This window comes from Macaca thibetana, chromosome 3 (assembly GCF_024542745.1).
Source record: "Macaca thibetana thibetana isolate TM-01 chromosome 3, ASM2454274v1, whole genome shotgun sequence".
Lineage (NCBI taxonomy): Eukaryota > Metazoa > Chordata > Mammalia > Primates > Cercopithecidae > Macaca > Macaca thibetana.
This window is the reverse complement of record NC_065580.1, coordinates 7,486,179-7,499,422: the sequence shown is the minus strand read 5'-3', so window position 1 is coordinate 7,499,422 and position 13,244 is coordinate 7,486,179. Positions and strand designations below refer to the sequence as shown.

Sequence of the window (13,244 nt, the reverse complement as noted above, 5' to 3'; positions counted from 1 at the left end):
CCTTTATGCTGTATTTTATCACACTAGTAAACTCCATGCCTGCATGCGGAGCCTACAGAACATCGCTTTGAGCCTTTCCTGAGAACTGATGTTGCCACATCTAGAGGAGAGGAGAGAGGAGGGAGGTGATAGAGAATGGAGCCTGGAGCCCACAGCCCTTGTCTTGAAACAGCACGAAACAAGCACTGCTGTGAACCGGCTTCCTGACCTCCAGCCTGAAGAGCAGGCATCTCAGGCAGAAAGCCACGAGGCCGGCAGACGGCACTGCTGCCTCCCAGAAGCCCTTCCCTGACCATAGCCACAGCTGTTGGCCGGCCAGGATGGGATTCCTCTCCTTCTAACACACCTCCAGTGCAAAAGCCCGGGTTCAATCCTTGCTTTGCCACTGACCAGCCATGCAACTTGGCAGGTCGCTTAACCTCCTGGGGCTATTTCCTCATTATACGGCGGTCCAGGGTGCAGCTTCCTGTTTCTCTTCTCCCAGGGGCTACCATGCGTCCTCTGCGCCACTTCCACACCTGGCAGGCACCCTGCAACTCTACGGGGGAGGTCACCTGGCCCAGTTCTTTCCCTAGACCTGGTTGTTATCACTGCCCAGCATTTCCCTCTGTCTTTGAAACTATTCTATTACCTGTGCCCCAAGGTCATGTCAGAAATCTCAAAATACACGTAACATGCAAAGCAGGGTGGTGAGGAGACGAGTGGCTTGTCTGTTCTCCTGGTGCTGGCAGCTCCCCAGGGGCGAAATATCTCCTCAGACACTCACTCATCTTCAGTGGCGCAAACGGGAGGGCTCAGGTAACACTCTCAAAAGCCCAGCTTTGGAAGGACCCAGGCCCCATCACTGCTCTGCATGCCCCTCACTCACAGCCCCTTAAAGGCCACTTGTCCCCAGGACAAAGCAGTTTCCATACAGCCGTGGTGCTTGAGCCAAATGGAGACTTAGGCTCCAGCCCTCTTTTTCAAAGTGTATATATGTATATTACATATTATACATATCACATATAGGATATACTTTAAGTAGCATATGATTAGATAACAATTTTATATAATATTAATTATATAATATACAAATGTATTATATATGTAAACAGATCTAGACAGGTTAAGTGACTGGTTCCGCTCAAATCCTTCCGGCCCCTGAGCGTGACCTTGCCACGTGACCTTGCTTTCCATCCCTCGAGTCTCAGCCATGTGACTTGCCATGGCCAAGGGGCCTGAGGAGCCCCTGAGCTTCAGGCTGGCCCTCTTGCTGCTGCCTGGACAGCCTGCTGGACACACGGCCCAGTCGTCCCCGTGGCTCGGCTGGCATGGAGCTGACTGGGCGATGGACAGGCATGCGGGCAAGTCTGTCCTGGGCCCCAGCTGCCAGCTGAGCCCAGATATTGGCCAAGCCAGCGCCAACCGTGAGAACTTCCCAGCCGACAGAGAGAAGAGTGACAAAGAAGAAATTCTGTGGCTTTCAGTCCCTATGATTTTGGTGTTTTGGTAGCGGCAGACGTGAACCGATAGGGTGACGGCGTGCCCCAGGTTAAGCCTTGTGAGGGGAGAGAGGGGCCCATGTGGGTCACAGTGAGACCCCTGACCCTGGCACACAACAGGCTGCGGTCAGTACCGGATGACTTGGTGGGAAGAAGCCCCTAGACAGGTGACAGAGGCAGCAGGCAGGGCTTCCTGCTTCCGAGTGTAGTGTTCATTCTAATATCCATTATTTAAGAAGCAAAAACAACAAACTGAAAAAGAAGAACCAGGGAATGGAACCTATGCAAGTGGAGAAGGCAGGTTATTTATTTTTGAAATAAGAAGGGTAAAGAATATCTTTCAATGACCTTCATCTAGAAAGGGGCCGAGTAAAGCGTATGGAGACCTGACCCACGCAGGACAAACTGCAGGGAGGCAGCAGACACCGTCCTCTCGGGCCCACAGCCCAGCCTCAGCCTGACCGTCCAGCCTCATCCCCTAACCCAAGGAGGCACTGGCTGCTTGGGCATCTGGGCCATAGCCAAGCAGAGATATAAAAAACCAACAAGATGCAACAGATATTTTCTCAGCAGGTTGGGCTAGAATGGTTGTGAACCTCAAACTGTCATTTCTACAGTAAGGATAATAAAACTAATAGCAATACTAATATTTCACATATTACTTTAGAGATAAAGAGAGACGGCTTATATAAAAGCACACATCTGGCATATAACAAGTGCTTCAGCAATATTAGCTCAATCTGATGACAACCGTGCCACCCCAGATGGTATCTGATACAATCAAGAATATGAATCAGTCATCAGCACCGTGAATGCAACTCCCCATCAAGCATATCCAGGTTGCATGGAGGAAGAAGGCTCTCTAGGGTGCTTATTACAACATATGCTACAGATGAGGATGGGAACCAGGTGATGTTTGCTTCAAGCCCACCACCCCATGGCTGCTGGCACGGCTGAGGTGGTGAGCAGGGTGGAGCTGGGTAAATGGTTTCCACGTTAGCCCAACAGACAAACGGCTGCACGGAGCCTGCCTGCCTGTCTTCTGGAAGTTGAGCAGGTGACAGAGCTGTCCTCCCACCCCCACCCCTCGTGCACACCTCTTCGCCCCTGGCCCCAGGAGGCTGAGTCTTGGTGGCCACCCAGGAGGGGAGAGCAGGCAAAGAGGAGGTGCTCTGGACAGAGGGAGCAGGCCCGGGTCCCGGAGCTGCCACACCAGCCTCCGACATGTCACGTTGGTTTTCTCACAGCCCCGCCACACTAGAACTTCCAGCAGTGGGAGGAGGGGACGCAAGGAAAAACCCAGACCTTGGAAGGGAGCATCAAAGCGCTGTGGGCAGTGGGACGCTGGGACCCCATCCTGGGGCCTTGGCCCCCTCTCCAGGCCGTGCAAGCGCTGTGGGCAGTGGGACGCTGGGACCCCATCCTGGGGCCTTGGCCCCCTCTCCAGGACATGCTGTGGGGCCCCGCAGCACAAGCCCTGCCCTACAGCTCTATCAGGCGGAGGCTGCAGCCATGCTGTGCTTCGAGGAGCAGGGCGCTGTTGGATGAGGTTGCGGGGCTGTGGTAGCGTGGCACCACATACTGGGGGCTTTAAAATGGAACGGATTCTCTCGTTGCTCTAGAGGCCAGAGGTCTGAAATGAAGGTGCTGTGAGAGCCACACTCCCTCTGAAACCTCCAGGAGGATCCTTCCTCGCCTCTTCCACCCTTCAGCGGCCCGTATTCCACGGCTCGTGGCAGCAGCTCTGCAATCTTCTGCCTCCGCCCTCACAAGCCTTCTTGCCTGTGCCTCTGGATGCAATTTCCCTCTTCTTAGAGGGACTCCAGGCATAGTGAACGTGAACGAGGGCCCGTTCTAATGGCCTCATCCTAATTTATATGTTAATCACCTGCAAAAACCCCCTTTCAAATAAGGTCTCATTCACAGGTAAGAAGTGTAGGGAGTGTGGAACTTCGACCATTTTTTTGGAGAATCCAATTCCATCGCACTGTTCATCTTTGTGTCCTCGACACCCAGCCCAGTCCCTGGAAAGTACACAGAAACGAGTTGACTGCTTTCTGGTCCCAGCACTAACCCTGTGGAAACATGGTTCTTAGCCATGGCTCTCTATTTCTTTATTCACAAGTTGAGAATTTGCGTCCTATTTTCTCAAATTCTCCCCTCACGCTGTTGCATCCTTCCTCTTCCCCTCCCCAGCACAGTGGAGGTCACTGCAGAGTTACCCCCTACAAAGAGCTCCCCAGAAGAAGGCCAACAGAGCTGCAGGGCACCCCCCTCCAGGACCAGGCCTCTGGCTCATGGAAAAGACGCTGGGAGCCTGGGGTTACAGAGCAAACTGGTCTTTGTCGTACATTCATCAGCAACTTCACTGCCAGGTCAGAGTATATCAAAACACAGAGGCCCTGGCAGACGCCCCAAAGCCTGGTGATATCCGATTGGTCCGTGACCAGCCATGGGTTGGCAGAGAGGGCTTCCTGTCAACAGGAAGTAAAGGACAGGGATTAAATTATTTTCAAAGTAGGTAGTGGAAGAAAGAGATGAGTGAGATTCCAATTAACCATTCCAAGGCCAGGCTAAAATACAGTTCCACCAAAGCACCTTCTTCTACCGGGGAAGCTCAGCCAGTTAATAGCTAACCCCTTCCTCCGGTCTGGGCGCACGAGCCGTGCAATGAGAAACAGTGCGGGCTTCTAAGAACTCCCTGTGGTTAAGCCCGAAGGACACAGCTTAACTCTCAGGTGGCCCCTCTGCTCATCTCACAGCGAGTCACAGTTAATGAACCAAGCAAAGTCACGACTCTGTTTCAACATCACAGCTCAGCTGTCCATCGGCCTTTGTTCGTTCCACATTTTAAATGACGTTGACGGAACTGTGGGGTTATCAGGATGGGCTGGTTCACCGTCTTGAAAGGAACGAGAGACAGCTGGTGCTTCATCAGTAATCGCGCTCACTGGCCCCATTTTGGCTGAAGGGAGAGCGGAGGGAGGAGAACGGGTGAACCAGATTCTCACTCCGCTCCTCTGCCAGTGTCTGTAGCTCTACTCGGTAACCTTAGTGGCCCCATAAATGTAAGAAGGTGCCTAGAAACAGAAAGACACTGGCCATGAGCTGAATACACCAAAATCAGCTCTTATAGGAAAACAGGGAAAGCAAAAGAAAATAAACAGCCAAGAAACAGGAATATTTAAGAGCACATGTATTTGCCTGAAGGTTTTAGAAGAGACAAACGGATTTACAAATTATGTAAGTGAAGTCTGAGTAGATGAAGAGGCGTTGGCCAATAAAAAGTGGTTCCAAATGATTTCTTCAGCCAGTCTAGTGTTTACCACAGTAAAAATTGCAAACCCTGAGTGCAAACTAGCAATATTGTTCTGCTAGGGTTTATTGGCGGGCGGGGCGGGGGCGGGTAGTTCAAAGAGGCAGGAAAAGACACTAGTAATGCACTGAGAACCCTAACAAGTTGGTGATGTGTGAAAAGATGCAATATTGATTGAACTCACGAACTCGGTTGGGCTGCTGCTTCTGTTTATGTCAATTCAGTACTCGAGGTAGGAAATCACGATCCGGGATTTAACTCTTTGCATTCATCAGCAGGCTGCTCCTCTGCGGTATGCAGAACCTTGTTTATACAAGAATCTTGGAACCCTCCACAAAGAGGTTCTAGCGTGAATAGGGCAGCAGGGGCTAGATGAGGGCAGAGATGCACATTTCACCTCCATGTAATTAACCCTGTCATCTACCATGTCATGATGAACAGGCTTTTTCTGAGCTAGGCATTTGTGAAGTAGGGATAAGAAGATGAGGCAGCTCCAGGATGACTCCCGCAAGTCACTGAGCATGCGACTCTGCAGGCCCATGGGTTTGTGCAGGTTCCGCACTACTCCCCCATGTAAGCTGCTCCATGGGCGTCCCTGTGCCCTCTGTGTGCCAGAGTCTTCGAGGAAGTGATCACGTGTCACTGTTTAGCTGCCCGTTCCCTCTAGGACCAGCACTGGGCTGTGCTCAAGCGGCATTGAGCCAATGTGCTGTGCCCCACTGAGGACGTCCTCTCGCTGATCAGCCCTCTCACACCCCGCGTGCTGCAGAGCGGCAACCAAGCTTCGTCAAAAACCCTGGAGCCACAGGCCAGTCTGAGGTCCCCATCACTGAGAAGTTTGACTACTGAAGGTCCCCATAGCATACTCTGGGCCCTACTGGAGCTTATGGCAGAGCATCTAAGATGCATCAAGCCACTGAAGGGCTGAGTCAAGAAAGCTTGCAGTGTGGCCTAACGGGCTGGCCCACATGGGCAGCTCTGGCTACAGGCTGGTTTGGGCATTCATCTTTATTTGGAAACCAAATGTTGAATTGCTTTGTTGAATAGTCAGAAGTCAAGGATATCTCTTCTCAATGACGGCTGAAAAGGTACAGATGATAGATAGATAGATAGACAGACAGGCAGACAGACAGAGGAATAACTCATGGGGGCAGAAGAAATGGAACAGTATTACACCAGGGAAGCTATTAATAGTACCCAATTGTTTTTAAGCCCCAGTAGGTACAAGAATCACTGGAGAACTTAAGAAAAATGCAAACTCATGGATCCCACCCTCAGACATTCTGATTCAGCGAGTCTGGGCTGAGAAGCAGGATTTTATATTCTAAACAAACACTGGGTGCTTCTACTTAAGCTAGTCCAGGAACCACACTTTGCAAAACATTGCCCTAAACCCTAATCCAGCAAATCTTGCTCAGGATGGTGCAAACTGGCCAAGGTCAAAGCTGACGCCTCCGCTGTGCCCCACAGCATCCCCCTTCCCTTTGCCGAGGCTTCCATCCGGAGCATTTCAGTGGTGTGAGGGGCACAAAGCAGTCATGGTTGCATCCTCCAGCTCCGGGACAGGACACAGCTCCTCTTCCCACCCTCATCCTGGAGTTCCCAGCGGCTCATCCAGCCAGATAGAGGCTACAGGGCAGGAGCTGGGTGCAAAGGTCCTAGGCCATCACCAGCACGGAGGGTGCGTGGCCTCCTCACTGCACGTGGCTTTCCTCGAGGCCATGCAGCAGGGGGAGGCATGACTGGCAACAGGCCCGCCCAAGCCCAGTCCCATCTCTGCAAACGTTGTGACTGCCCAGCTGCCCTGGCTCTATTTTTAGTTTGTCTCCAGTGACTATGCAGGCTTTCTGGAGCACCTCTCCCCAGAGGGCCAGCGACATGTGCATTCTGACAGAAATGCCCCACTCAGTAGCAACCGTCTGAACTCCTCCAGCCTGCCTCAGTGTCCCCAAAGGCTTCTGCCTTGGGTCCATCTGTCTGACGTCTTCCCTCCCCACCGGCCTCCTGCTCTGTCATTGGCTTGAAACAGTTCGAGAGATGCACAACATGCCAGCCAGCCTTGATTAAAGCATGTCTATGGGATCTATGAACTTTAGCATTAATAGGGAAGCTGCTTTTTCTTAGAGTGACATAAAGAAGAAAGAACATGCTTGCTACTAAAGTCTCGGCAGAATACCACGCACAGCTATGCTCCCAGCGAGTGATTTCCGAAAACCATTCCATCGCCTTCATGATCAGCCATGCCTTACAAGAGGCATGGAGGCTCAGAGCAGGGAGCCGAGTCAGGGTGCCAACAGGCCAGGACTCTGACCTTTACGGCCCTTTGTTACTTTTAAAGGTCAGCATGGCCTCAGGATAGAATCTGCCTTCAGTCCTTCCCTTTCCTCTCCTTTGCATCCTCCTCCCTCCTCCTCCAAGACCCTGTAGCTGCGCCCATAAAGGTGACACAAAATGCCTAAGACTGAAACCAAGCAAGGCAACATCTTCATGGTCCAAGGGCCGTGTTCCCTTCCCCAGTACGCAGCCATCAACTGAATTCAATTGATAAATTACTTAGTAGTTCTAGGTCTCCACTACCAGCCACTACCCACTGGCCCTAGGCTGTCCCCTAAAATGGATTCTTCCTTCCTGGTGTCCCAAAGCCTAGACGGGCTGTTGACAGGAAGAGGGTAGTGGGGACATTCAAGATCATCAGAGCCCGAGAGAGGAGGTTTGCAGTAATTGCCTCCAACACCCTAGGCCACGGTTCTGTTTATGATATGGGCTGGAGGCTGTGGTCCCCAAAACGACTCACTCGAATTCAATGAAGAGACAAGCTGCTTGGGCACCAGGGGTCCCTGGAGGCCACCAAATGACCCCAGTCACAGGACAGCCAGCGCCGCAGTGTCTTTCAATGAGAGTTACTCCTCAGAATCCAAGATGTCCTTGGCAATGGCAGTCCCTGGACACCACAATCCTCTGAGGCTGGGGTGAGGAAGTAGACATGATTCCCCATGGACGTGCTGCCCTCTGCTGAGATACACCCGGGCTATGACCAGACTCACCATTTCCCCAAGAACCGGCCCGTTATCCCAAATACCTCCACATCAGTGCCTGCTAACTCAACCCCCTGCCATCCACTAGGTTGGCCTTCTCACGTCCCACGTCTGCCCTTCTGCATTCTCTCACTGCAACTGCAGTTCAGGCTCTTGGACCCTTACCCTGGGCTTTTGCCAAAGGACTTGGGTTGGTTCCCTTGACACCAGCCCCTTTCCCATCACTCCACTCTGCACCGGAGAGTTGTTTTCTTTACCTTTAATGGCTTCTTAGTTCAGTCCCCCAACAGAGACACTCAGACAGGAACGTAGGTTCAGGAGTTTATCCCAGGAAGTGCGGGCAAGGGAATGGGGAAGCTGAGGCAGGAACTGGCCACAAGGACCAGTAAGGTACATTCTTGAGTGAGTTACACTGTGGATCCCCACCCTGCTAGGGATCCCCCTGAGGCACCCTGCAGAACCCAGGTCAGAACTTCCCACTGAGAAGCAGGGTGGCTGGGCCATTGGCCACCAACTAGACCTCTCCTGGGTTGGGGGTTGCCCCTCAGGGCATAATCCCAGCACTTCCAGGGGTTCCCGCACTAGGCTGAGCAAGCTGCCAGGGTCTGAGAGGATTCCTTCAGGTGAGGAGGGAGACATGAGTAAGACGCTGTCCACCGAGGCTGCAGGTGGGCTGGGCCCCGGGCACCAGAAGGAGGCTATCCACAGCGTCCACCGAAGCTTCTTCATGCCTTAAGGAGGGGGTCCTCACTCCTTGGGCCTGGCCTTCAAGGCAGCATTGCCAGATCAAATACAGGACACCCCCATTAATCTGGGATTTCACATCAACAATGGATAGTTTTTAGTATATCCCAAATATTGCATGGCACATACCTATGCTAAAAAATGATTCATCCTGTATCTGAAATCTAGATTTAACTAGGCATTTTGTACTTTTAGTTACTACAGCTGGCAACCCTATGTCCAGGTGTTGCCTGATCCGGTCTCAAACCATTTTCTATGACCCTGGCTCTCAAATCCTTTCTCCAGGAGGTGTGGCTCTTCAGCCGGAAGCAGCCATCCCTCCTGCCTGATTCTGTGGGGTGCTCCCACTGGTTCCTTAGTGAGAGTATCACCCCCACTTCTCCTACATGACTCCTGCCTGCCATCTCTGGGTGTACAGTCTCTCTGAACACATCAGGCACTGTCATCACTCCTGCCTCTAGAAGCAGGTGTGGTCTGCACTGGTCATCGTATGCCCCTGGATCATTTGCTAGCCTTTGTCTGAAAGCCTCATTTTCCCAGCAAGGTTATAACTGCCACCTAGCCTGGCACAACGATCAATAGGTAATGACCATTTGGCAGATGAGGGGACCTCCCTGGTGCCCCCAGCAACTGCAAGCCCTGTGAGGACTTGGGCCGATCTTCCCCAGATCTCACCCTAACCAGAGCCTGGGCACGTGGTCACCCTCAGCCACTGTGGAATAACTGAATGAATACTACTTTTGCGGCGGGCTGGCTCATGCCAAGAACGTTATGAAAAACTGCCAAAGTCACCAATAGCAGGAAGAAGGGTGGTCTAAGGACCCTAACTATAACATGGTTTTTCAACATTCACAGCCTGGCCTCACAATCCTTTTTCTGGTCCTGGATTTTGTCTCACATTACCGCTGGCACCACCCCATGGGCACACCCACACATCACTCACATCCTGCATTTGGAACCAGCCTCACCATGTGGCTGCCACACAAAATGGCCCAACCACTGGACAATGGCATGTTCTTGTTACTCTCTATACATTTTTTTAAAAACTAGGTGTCTGATGGATATGTATATGTATATGTATTCCCCATACATTTATAGGACACTTTACATTTGTCAGGAGTTTTTCCGGGACGGGTGTGATGGCTCACGCCTGTAATCCCAACACTTTGGGAGGCCAAGGTGGGCGGATCGCTTCAGCCCAGCCCATGTGTACCAGCTTTGGGCAACATGGTAAAACCTCATCTTTACAAAAAAACTAAATAAATTAGCTGGCTGTGGTGGCACATGCCTGTAGTCCCGGTTACTCAGGAGGCTGAGGTGGGAGGACCACTTGAGCCTGGGGAGGCTGAGGCTGCAGTGAGCCATGACTGCACTACTGCATTCCCACCTGGGGAACAGAGTGAGACCCTGACTCAAAACAAAACAAAAAAACAAAACAAAAAACAACAAAGAAGAGTTTCCCATGAGTCATTTTATTTCAATATCCCTATAAAGCAGGAAAAACGGGTATTATTTCCTGCATTTCACAAATGGGAGAAACGGTAGTTACACGGTTAGCTCCAGTGATCACTGTTTAAGAGGTCTGTGGCAGCAACATCTAACGTGTAATTCAAACACGGTTTTAAATGTCTTACATGAGAGATGTAAACAAGAACGTTTCATTTTCAAATAGAGCACTTATTCCCGCATAATCGGGTCACCACCGTGGGGGCCACACAGCAGCCGGGGGTCCAGGTTTCCTGCCCCAGAGCTTCCCAGCCGGGGAGAGCTGGCCCAGGGGCCGTGTGGGGTATTTGGCATCAGGTGTCTGGAACCCCGCCCCTGGACTCCACCTTCTTCATCCAAGCGTTAGACACGTGTGGGCCGAAATTTACACAGGAGGACCTTAGGGGGCGTCCAAAAGAAGGGTGGCTCAGCAAACACGGGGCAGTGCCCCCCTGGAATTCACAGTGGGAAGTGAGTGGCCTGCCTCGGCCATGCCAGCTGCGCCTGACGCTGTCGGGAAGGCTTAGCTTTAATGAGGGGTCCAGACAGCCCATTCACTGTGCACTCCCACCCTGCCCCGGGATAGCAAAATAACTTTCTCCACAGAGCACTCTGCTGTGTGTGTGTGTGTGTGTGTGTACACAAACACAAACATTTACTTGGTTGGCTGAGGCGGAGGGTGTGACCCAGTGGGCCGCCACACCTCCCACCACCCGACCCCCCTACGCGGCGGAGAGGAACAGTGGCCGCGGGCTACCTGGGCGCCGTCCCGAAGGGAGGAAGCACCACCCGGCCCGCCGCCCCTCTGGCTGGACAAAGTGAAGCCTCAGATAGATCCGAGTCGCCAATGTCCTCCCGGGCGGCCGTCGCGGCCAGGGCTGAAGTTCAATGCAGCCTGCATGGGTTAGGGAGCTGCGAGTCCCCAAATACCACAGAGACCCAAAGTACACTCCCGGGGCGGGGGAAGAGAACGGCTGCAGAGGACACCCCCGCTCCAGGCCCAGAAACACCCCGAGGGAGACTGGGGTGGAGGGGGTGCATTGGAAGGCGCAGCTACACAGCTCCCCCCACCTCCCGCCCCGCTGCTTTCCCCACCCACCGTCCCTCCCCTCCTCTGCCCTCCCCTCCCTCCTTCTCCGGCAGCCGAGCGCGGGCTCCACCTCCCCGGAGCGCAGTCCACACCGTCCCTTTTCAGCAAAACAACACAACGCACCGCCCCCCGCACCAGCACCCGGCTGGATACCGGGCTACGCCCAGCCGCCCACCAGCCGCGCCCGGCGCCCCCTCTAGTCTGCAGCCGCCTAGTCCCCGCCCCAGGCGGAGCCCCAGCCCGGGCTGCACGCGGGCAGAGAGAGATCGAGCCCCGGCTCCGCCAGCCCAGCTCGGGCCCTGTCCCTCTACCCTTTCCCCGAGCCGCCCGAAGTGACAGGAGGGGCACGCACGGCGCGCGCGGGGCGTCCAGCGTTAACCGCTTCGGCGCCGGGGACCGGAGCGACAGGAGGGCTGGGGAGCAGGGGACCGAGAGCTGGGACTCACCGGAATGTGCACTCGCAGAGAACGCCTCTTCTGGCTGGCATTTTTCTTGCCGCCGCTCCCGCCGGGGCTGGAAACATCTTTTTTCTTCTTGGTGTCCATAACCGCGCTTCCCATAACTCTAACCAGAAGTTGATTCTGGGTAACTCCTCGGGGGTTCGGTCCCCTCCTTCCCTGCCCCGGCCGCTGCCGTCGGACTGGAGCCGCGCGCTCTGTTACACCCTGAAGCCACCTCGTGGGGACTTCCGCGGGGAGGGAGAGTGAGCAGGGAACTCGTGCCGCCGCCGCCGGAGCGCCGAGTTCAAGCGTCCTTTCCTACGGAACTCTCGCAGGCAGAATCAGTCAAAGCCCGTCCCGGTTCTGGTGTCTCGCGGGTTACGCGTGGCTGAGGTCTCCCGCTGGGTGACAAAGTTTTCTTCCTTTTGCAAAGAGAAGAAACATTTTCCACCCTCTCGGCTCCTCCCACAGATTCCCAGAGGTAATCTGAAAGGCAGGTGCAATTAAAACCAGCAATTTGGAAAACAACCCTCCTAGCCTGTGCCCAAGTGGGGAATCTGGAGCCAGCGAGACCGTTCGTGCATAAATGTAATCCTCGGCCGCAGAATAAACCAGCTCGGAGCCTGCAGCTGGGTCCGTCCTCCTTTCTGGGCGAAAGGGAGGGCGACGGGGGAAGAGGAGGTGCAAGGCGAGCCCTCTGCGCAATTGGGCTACGGGCGGCCGCTGGCAGAAGTTCTGGCGGCGGCGCTCGCGGCCCTGCGCGCCGGAGGGGGCGCCCGGAGCCCTGCGGGCCGAGAAGGGCAGGGCGCCCGCTTCTCGCCCCCCGCCGCGCGGCGGCCCCAGGGGACCGCGAGGGGACAGTGAGGGGCCGGGCCTGGCACCGACGCAAGCTCGGGGAGCGCGGGCGGTGGGAGGCGGCGCGTGTTGAACAGGAAGTGCGCGGCGTGCAGCGCCACCGTCCCTCTCCCCGCCGCCCCACGCCGCCCTAGTCGCCGCGCCCCGTCCCCTGCGGCCGCTGCCGCTCGAGACTCGCTCCGAGCTGGTTTCGGACCCATCCCGCCTCCCGGCGTCTCAGTGTGTGCTCGACCCCTTGAAACACGCCCCCGCCGCCGCCCCGCCGCAGACCGGGCAGCCAGGAAGCCCACGGCCTCGGGGGGCTGCGCGCGGAGCAGCACGTGCTTCGCTAAACACCGCAGCCGCAGGTCCTGCCCCGCCCCGCGCGCGCACTCGAACCCGCCCAGAGAGCTGTGCGCGGCGCTGGGTGCGAGCAGGGTCTCCCCATCCCCACCCCCACCCCCGCCCCACCCCACCCCACCCCGCCCGGCTTTTTTCAGGTTCATTAAGGTTTGCATAGTGGATCCGCGGTAAGTGCGTGTCCCCCCGCCGCGGGAAACGTGGGGCTTCTGAGACTGCGGAAAGAATTGGGAGAAGGAGAGGGCTGGAAGATCCGGGCGAGGGTTCCCCGTGCTGCCCAGGTCCTTTAGAGCCCCTGGTGGGTATCCGGTACCGCCTGCTGCCGAGGGCCCTAGAGGGGTTAGGGGAGGGGGCTGGTGGGTCCCTGTCCCCAGATGCGCCCCAGGATGGCGCAACCTCGGCTCCTGGGTGGAAAGTAGGGGGAGCGCTGGCTTGGGGTCGCTTCCCCTCCTGCTCTAG

At 55.1% G+C, this 13,244-nt stretch overlaps 1 protein-coding gene across 2 annotated transcripts in view; it reads right to left on the bottom strand.

The window, feature by feature from the left end:
* Window positions 1-12,479, bottom strand: part of PRKAG2 (protein kinase AMP-activated non-catalytic subunit gamma 2) — a 324,067-nt gene extending 311,588 nt beyond the window's left edge. The window contains exon 1 of one of the 2 annotated variants that reach the window (XM_050785863.1): window positions 11,598-12,479. In XM_050785863.1, the coding sequence (XP_050641820.1) occupies window positions 11,598-11,711 (114 nt within the window). In that variant the 5' untranslated portion in view covers window positions 11,712-12,479. The remainder of the gene's footprint in view (window positions 1-11,597) is intronic. The other variant, XM_050785864.1, reaches the window with a different exon arrangement.
* Window positions 12,480-13,244: the final 765 nt, after the last annotated feature.